The sequence below is a fragment of the Apium graveolens genome, chromosome 10, assembly GCF_009905375.1.
Source record: "Apium graveolens cultivar Ventura chromosome 10, ASM990537v1, whole genome shotgun sequence".
In the NCBI taxonomy this organism is placed as follows: Eukaryota; Viridiplantae; Streptophyta; class Magnoliopsida; order Apiales; family Apiaceae; genus Apium; species Apium graveolens.
This window is the reverse complement of record NC_133656.1, coordinates 53541802-53550417: the sequence shown is the minus strand read 5'-3', so window position 1 is coordinate 53550417 and position 8616 is coordinate 53541802. Positions and strand designations below refer to the sequence as shown.

General features: G+C 37.5%; 1 protein-coding gene across 2 annotated transcripts; it reads left to right on the top strand.

Annotated features, from left to right (window-relative positions):
- Positions 1-6280: 6280 nt before the first annotated feature.
- Positions 6281-8260, top strand: LOC141688984 (dof zinc finger protein DOF5.6-like). Of its 2 annotated transcripts, none has more exons than XM_074493136.1 (2): positions 6281-6434; positions 7056-8260. In XM_074493136.1, the coding sequence occupies exons 1-2, from the start codon at positions 6381-6383 to the stop codon at positions 8025-8027; spliced, it is 1026 nt and encodes a 341-aa protein (XP_074349237.1). In that variant the 5' UTR covers positions 6281-6380; the 3' UTR covers positions 8028-8260. The 2 variants fall into 2 exon arrangements, with proteins under 2 accessions (XP_074349237.1, XP_074349238.1); XM_074493137.1 differs by having other exon boundaries at positions 6290-6434; positions 7037-8260.
- The last annotated feature ends 356 nt before the right edge of the window (positions 8261-8616 follow it).

Here is an 8616-nt window from a genome sequence, read left to right as displayed (position 1 = left end):
TTTATCCAAATAAATTATTTTAAAAGATAAATTTAATTTTTAGTTAAAATTTTATATATTTGTATTCATGTTGTATGGCAACACAGTATCTTGTGTTGTTGTGGGTAACACCTTATTCGTCTATAACAATATAATAATATGGCTTTGGTAACCCCCATAATTCAGGTGTTGAGATAGGGTGAAAATATCATACCTATAGTGACATACGCTAAGATAACACCCATGGTGAAATATTTCGACAGGCCATCTATGGCGTAGTGCCATGTGCACTTAGAAAAAAATTCACAATTTTAAATTTTACCCCGACCCGGGGTCAACTAAGTACAATTCATGTGCACTTAAAAAGATTTCCCAATTTTAAATTTTACCCCTACCTGGGGTCGACTAAACAAACCCATGTGCACTTAGAAAAAATTTCCCAATTTTTAAATTTTTACCCCTACCCGGGGTCTTCTAAGCACAACTCATGTACATTTAAAAACAAAATTCCCAGTTTTAAATTTTACCTCTACCCGGGGTCTATTTACCACAACCAATGCATTACATAAATTTCCTAAAGTCAAAATTTTTACCCAAAACGAAAAGACAAAACAAAAAAGCGTAAAATAGAGCATAAAATATGAAACTCCGGGGAGAACAAACCCTGGGAAAATCCAAGTACAAATAGTTAAAACAAGCCAATGTCTCCTTTAGCTTCTGATTTAACTAGTTTAAATTTATAATGATGGGCAATTTATAAATTGGCCAGAACTTCATCCGAAGTCGGTCTGGCAGCTAGCGTCTCCTTCAGCTTCCGGATTTCCTCCCTCATCTCCCTTACCACAGCATCTACACGGTCCTGCTTGGCCTGGAGATCATCAACAATCTCTTTGTGTGCAGCATTTTCCCTTGCCGCCTCCGTGGTTAGGTTCTTGAGCTCCCAGGCCAAGTTCTCAGCTTCAGTTTCCGACGCCTCCCCGACATCAACTTTAGCTTGCAGAGTTCGGGCAATAGCCACGACACCTGCAATCTTGGAATTAGCCTGAAAAAATTTAATAGTCAATCGAAGAAAATAACATTTACAAAGGAAAAAGACAAGTATAATGAAACACTTACAGTCGTAACATCCTCCTACATCCCCGCCGAGAAATCCTCAAAAGGCTCCCTCCAGTACTGCCTCCTCTCGTCAGTTGTAGCATAGTTCTCAAAAAGTTCCCTCCGACGAGTCTCCGGGGTAAAACTAGCTAGCAATGCCTTCAGCTTTTCTGGGGTATCTGGGGCAAGTCCAATAGCAGCCTTCTTGGAAACCCGGGCCCTAAAACCCTCAACATCCTCCGCTCCATCCTCAGAAACATTCTTCCTTTTTCTCGGGGCCTTATCCTTCTCTTTCTCCTTTTCCTTGGGGGGCTCAGCTATCTGAATGGTAGTCCTCCCCGAATTCGCAGCAGCAACGTTCCCAGAACCGCATCCCCCAGCACTAGGACCAGCTTCATCTACCTTCTTCCCCTTCCCGGGTTCCAAGCTAATCAGGCCGCTGATCTTCCTCCAGCGGGAAGCCAAATCCTTGAGTTGAGAAGACATGTTGTTCGGATAGGAGATAAGCTTAGGTATACCTGAAATACATTAAATCAAACATAAGCCCCAAATTCAAATTAAAAATTGAATAACACCAATACAAAACAACAAAAATTAGTAACTTACAGCCGGTGGCATGCATATTAACAATATTATTAAAAATGTCCCAGGTACCGCCCTCCGAGTACCCCACAGAAGGAATAGATCATCGTGGAGGCTCCTTGCCCGAGCTTCTGGACCGGAAACCTATATGTTTAGAATTGAAGTTTATAAAGTTGCATGAACTTCGAGTCCCCACCCTAGACGAAAACAAACTCCCGGTGCCACCACTTAAGAGAATTCAACATGCTAACCGGGAGAACCATCTTGTTAGAAAATATCCATAATCCTCTATTCGGAACAGGATCTCATATAAGGGCCTACTTGTATATTTTTTTTAATTTTAAAATATGGTGAAAGAGTCTGAAGGTGGGAGGTAATTTTTGCCGTGGCATGAGGCAAGAAATCAACTGATCCACTGGACAGAGTTTGGGGCCAATTGAGTAAAGGGGATCCCGTATACATCTCGACATAAAGCCTTGGTGAACTGGTGTAGACCTAGGTGCATACCCTGGAGATGGAATACAGACATCCCCCTGGCAGGCCTGTGGTACACACACTAATGTGGCTCCGGCCACCTCTACTCATAATCCTTCCCAAGGTTAAACGCATGTCTAAGCATGCTATCTACCTCGACATAAGTGTACCTCTCCCCGATGTCCTTATGAACCGGCCAACACTCATATCTCATCCCCGGGGCGTTAAAGAACAACCTATCAAGAGCATCCTTATTATACGGTTCCCTCCCATCCAAGCCCTCCGGGCCACCGTACACCTCGGATAAATCACGATAGTAGAAATCTAAGGGAGGGGGATCCTTTCTGCACTGTACAAAGTAGTGGTCAACATCCTCCCAGGACCTATCCTCATTTTCTAATATCCCCCGGGGCCCAAAAATAAAGTCTCGGCTAACACCTGAACCGGGGTCTCGGCATGGGGAGGCATTTCTATGGTTTTGCTAGAAGATGAAGAAATGCCGGGTTCTATTGCATATATGAATTCGGGCCTACCCGGATTATGTTTCTTAAGGTTAGAAAATTGTTTAAATCATCTACCTTGCATATACTATATATATACACATATATATATATATATATATATTACCCAGAGTCAATGCCACGCCCAAACCCAAAACACAAAAACAAGATAAACTCACAAACAAATTTTAATGAAAATCAAACATCAAAAATGGATCTAAACCACATACATACAAATATAACCACAAACATAGAAACCAATAACTTCATTGAGTCACCCCGGATTCAACCAAATATTCAAGAAATAAAAAACTAGTTTTTGACATGCAAATCAAGCACAAAACCACTATCAAGACACTATATACAGTCAGAATCATACGAACACGAATTCAAAACCCCAAAATTGGAACAAATTCGAAACGAAAAACTGAGCAATAGTTATGATAATTCGAACAAAACGACGGCATGTAAGACGAAAACAGAGAGAAAAAGAAAAGTAAACAAACTTATAAAGACACATGAGGAAATGTAGAGGCTTCGAGTAGAAAATTTCAAAAATCTCCAATACAATCTCTGGTATCTGCTCTCATTTTTGTGTTCGCGTAAAAGAAAAAAGAGAGAAGAGGAGAGGGTATTTATAGAGAGAAAAAGCAAGTGAAGAGGCAGGGGAAATGGGAGACATGTGGCCCACGATCATTGGCCTTGGAGAAAAAAAAACAGATGCAGTTAATATTTTTATGTTGTCACTATTAATAAATACACATCAGTAATTATTTGAAAGCACACCTTTTCAGAGAAAAGAGGGGGGGGGGAAAGCAAACTTTTCTTACACTAGCATATATATATATAAATAAATAAATAAATATATATATATATATATATATTTGGGAAATCTTTTGGAATCCCAACAGAATCCTCACAACCCAGATTTTCCGTCATAATTTTCCAGAGTCTAGTCAAATCAAGAAGATCTCATCCTTATCCATCCATCCATCCTTATCTCCAAAACTCTGAATTCAAATCAAAAAATCTAACCAAGTCAATCCCGTCATCTTATATTCATAAGACCCCGGAGTTAGGGGATACAAATTAAAGAAAAACCCCAAGTTTTTCTTCTAATTTGTTCAAAGAACCCCACATTGGACATAAATCAAAAAGACTAACGAAGTTAACCCCGACATCTCATATTCATAAGTCCTCGGAGTTAGCGGGCTACAAATCAAAGAAAATCTCAAGTTTTTCTTCTAAATAGTTCAAGGAACCCCACATTAGACACAAATCAAAGAGACTAACCAAGTCAACCCCGACATCTCACATTCATAAGACCCCGGAGTTAGGGGCTATAAATCAAAGAAAAACCCAAAGTTTTTCTTCTAAGTAGTTCAAGGAACCCCAACTTGGACACAAATAAAAAAGACTAATCAAGTCAACTCCGGCATCTCATATTCATAAGATCTCGGAGTTAGAGGGCTACAAATCAAAGAAAACCCAAAGTTTTCCGTAGTAGTTCAAGGAACCCCACCTTGGACACAAATCAAATAGAATTACCAAGTTAATCCCGACATCTCATATTAATAAGACCCCGGAGTTACGAGGCTATATATCAAAGAAAAACCCAGGTTTTTCTTCTAAGTAGCACAAGAAGCACAAATCTACTCCTCCATCCGGGAAACCCGCATAAAGGAGTCAGATAAAAATGATAGTCCATATTAGTTGAGGCCCAATAATATAAGCCCAGCGCCCAAATAAAAAATAGAGAAGGGGCGCCCAAACACGGGACAACATCCCCACTGTCCAGGTTGCCCGGATCTGGAACCTTCCAACGGTCCGGATCTAGGGAAACATTGACTCATCACAGACGTCCACGATCTAGTACACTTCAACGATCCAGATTTAAGGTACAAACCCCCAATCCCTAATGAGAAGCCTATAAAAGGCTGGCCAAAAGTTGTTTTAGGGGTTACTGATTTCTATTGACCTACACACCTATACACACACCATTATATCTTGTTTAATTTCTATTTTACACTTCTTCTCCAAAACCCTATGTCATTCTCACACCGGAGGTGTCGCGGGGACGCCGCCCTCCTCCAGTTCTGTTTTGCAGGAGGCCAATCTACAGCTTAACCATTTGTTCCCTTTTTACTGCTTGAAATGGAGGTTGAGTCCGGATAAAAGTAAAGGAGAGCCCATAGTAAAGATTGGAGTTATCATGTAACTTATAAAGGGAATTTATGGTAATTCAAATAATATTCTTATTAGAAAAGAAAGATGAAAGATGTAAACATTTGAGAATCAAATGATGATTAACGTATAAGAGAAGTATCACGCAGATAATAACGACTCTAATTTCCTGCATTACACATTCTACATATGGTGTAGACTCTGGACTAGACTGAGAACTGTACAACAAGGTGTGGTCTGATTTGAAAAATTGAATCGAAATTCATAAAATTGAGATCCGATTTGAGATCCAAATTGTATAATCTAATAATTATTTAAAATCCAATTTAAACCAATTCAAGAATTACCCGAATCAAAAAATTAACCGCTTGCAAATTATTCAAAATACTAGATCCGATTATAACTTGTGATCAGTCAAAATTAAAATATATATTATCTGAATGAAATATGACCCGAAATAAGTAAAATTTATGTTTAAAATAAATTTATGTATATGATAACATCATTATTTAACCATAAGTTTTTGTAAAAATACATTATATTATATTAAAAATGCTACATTTAATATAAGAAATATTTTTTAAGTTTTACAAGTTGAAAAAATTAATAAACTATGATTTGAAATTATCATAACCAAATTTAATTCGAAATGAATTTTATCCGATCTTAATCTGAATCTCATCCGATTTTAATTCAATCCGATCTTAATGCGTTGCAAATATATCACAATTTAAAACTGAATCCGATCTGAAATTACTCCAATCCGATTAAAAGGTAAGTTTAATTAAACGTAATCACTAAAGAAGACCATTAACAATTAAAAAATGCTTGAAAATAGTTGTTAAAGGATGAAAATGATATTTGAACCATCGTTAATTGAGCGGAAAAAATAATTATTTTAAATACAGGTTGTTCTTAATATAATTTTCGAGAGTATCCATTGGTTATAACATTTTAGTTTCATAATTTCCAAGTTGTCTTTTTTTAATCAACAACCGAATATTTTGACAATAAACGAGACATATCTAATTTCAAATAATTTTAACAGACAATTGTGTATATGTATATAAATTCAACCAATATATCCAACAATAATAAATAATTATAAAATTGTGCACTCATGCGGTCAATATTCATCCCACATCAAAAAGGAGTATGGTAAAATTAGAACGAGCATGACAATTTTAACACTACAGCCGAATAAAACTAATTTCTTGTTTTTAACAGTTCTGCACAAGACATGTATAGCTGTATAGAGTCTATACATATACTATAGACTGACCGTATATGTATAGACTGACCGCATGAGATAGCAGACTAGGTAGCAAGACACAAACAATGGAGAGTGGATGGTCCCACTTAAGTCTACCGACGGTAGAGAAAGCGGCTCCCACCACCAGCTGAGCCACCCAGCCCCACTCCTTGCCTTTTGGTTCGTTCTTTCTTCATAACTCACACACATATTTTCTTATTATAAACGCAAGTTCGCATGTACTTGTAGTATTTGAAGGGGTTGTAATTAATCTCTCTCTCTATATATATATATCCTCACATAATTAAATTAAAATGGCTCTTACTTCTCTTCAAGTTTGCATGGACTCACCCGACTGGCTCATTCAGGTACTACCAGTGCCATGCACATTTCTCCTTATACAATCTCCATATATATATATATTGTATACTGTCGTCATTAATAGTTTCTTCTTCATTGTTTATCACTTGTGTTTCATCTAGTTATGTAAATTTCTTGTTTGATGCTATTTTGAAAGATTATGTTTTTCTAGTAATACATTTTAATGTTGAAGTTTTTAATATATCGGTGTATGTAAACCAAAAAATATTGTACTGTGTACACCACTGCACATACATGACACACTAGCTAGCTCCAAGAATAATTTTTCACCGTCATTCAGAGTGTCGGTTGGACTCTTCTATATATCCACTAATAAATTGTAACATTATTCTAATCAGTAATCAAACTCCAGAACTGAGATATCAACATCTGTGTACTGCCCACTAATCCTAATAGCTTTTCTTTGTTAATTACTTGATTAAGCTGAACTTGATTTAATAATCTGCAAATCTAGAAGAACCTAATTGTAATGCGAGGAATTGATTTTGGGATCTCAGCGTTTTCAGAATTATATAGTGTTCACAGCTTGCTCTATCCACTTCACATAACATGATATTTATGATAATATTCTTTTCTTATAATACATCAGTAAGCCTAAAAACATGCAGGGGACAATGAATGAGGAGAATGAAATGGGATCATCATCACCATCAAGCGGTGACATTCTGATATGTTCAAGGCCTTTAATGGAGAGAAGGTTAAGGCCTCCACATGATCAACCCATGAAATGCCCTAGATGTGATTCTGCCCGCACTAAATTCTGCTACTACAACAACTACAGCCTCTCTCAGCCCAGATACTTCTGCAAAACTTGCCGAAGGTATTGGACTAAAGGTGGTACTCTTAGGAACATCCCTGTAGGTGGTGGATGTAGAAAGAACAAAAAAACTTCTAATTCCAAGAAAACATCGCACAATATCAGCCATGTCATTCCCGGGTTCACTTCATCTACTGATCTTCATCTCTCGTCTCCTGAGGCACAATTTTCCCATCTCAATAACCTCCTAGGTGGAAGCCATGGTAATGGTTTCAATAATGCATTTCTTGGAATAAACCCTAGGCCACTTGTTTTTATGGAGAGCAAGTATAATGGAGAAGCTACGCCACTTGAAAACCAATTGCACCCAGTATATCCTGGTGCTAACAGAGAAGGGTACTTTAGGAACCACACAACCATAAGCCACAACTTTATGGGGAATGGTGATCATTTAGGTATAATGAGTAATGGCACTCTTAATGATCATTTCCAAACTTTTCAAGAAAATGCTGCTGCTACTTTTAATTCCACTCCTGACGGAATGTATTTGGATGGGAATAGTAATGGTGGGGCTTATTTGGATACTTGTCAGAGATTCATGCTACCTTATAACTATCAAGGGATTGACGATCAAGGTTGTGGCATTGAAGTGAAGCCAAATACGAAGCTTTTAGCATTGGAATGGCTACAAGATCAAAGTTGTGCAAATCTTGTTACCGGAAAAGATAATCATCAGCCTTCTGGAAATCGGAATACGGGTCTTGCATCGTGGACCGGGTTGATAAATGGGCACGGATCATCTGCAACAAGTCCGTTAGTCTAATTTTAATATAACAAGTGTTATTATTATGAGCAAGAAACCTTACTAATTAGCTTAATTAGCTAGGTATCTGGGACTTCTTTTTTTAGCTAATCAGGTGTTTTACTTTTGAGGAAGTATGATCTACAATATTGTATTTTGTTGAACTAGCTAGCAGCTAGTACTGCTTTCGCCAGGCATGTAATCCGGAGGGATTTGACAATCTTTCGTGTAATAGTACTAATATATAAGACTTATTTTACACTACCATAAAAACGGGTCGGCAGAAAATGACACCGGTAAAAAACGTTTAAGTAGGAAATTTGGTGGAAAACGAAGATAATCACGGTTAATATGGGCCCTCCATGTTTATATGGACAACCATTTGTCATGAACCCACATGCCAATATGCTAGCAAGAACTTTGGTAACACGTGGACATCCTACTTCGTGTCTACATTCGGTAGCAAATACCGCATGTTAATAGGAATTATAACAAAAGCAATGTAAAAAGTTATTTCATACCGTTCATTTCCTACCACCGGCGATAGGAAAAACCGAGTTTTGCATAGACAATAGAAGACGATATAAATGCGTTAGAGAATACCTTGAAC

Coding starts and splice junctions, on each gene's coding strand:
- LOC141688984 (XM_074493136.1), top strand. CDS start 6,381: ATGGCTCTTACTTCTCTTCAAGTTTGCATGGACTCACCCGACTGGCTC. Junction 6,435..7,055: donor CACCCGACTGGCTCATTCAG/GTACTACCAGTG, acceptor AAAAACATGCAG/GGGACAATGAATGAGGAGAA.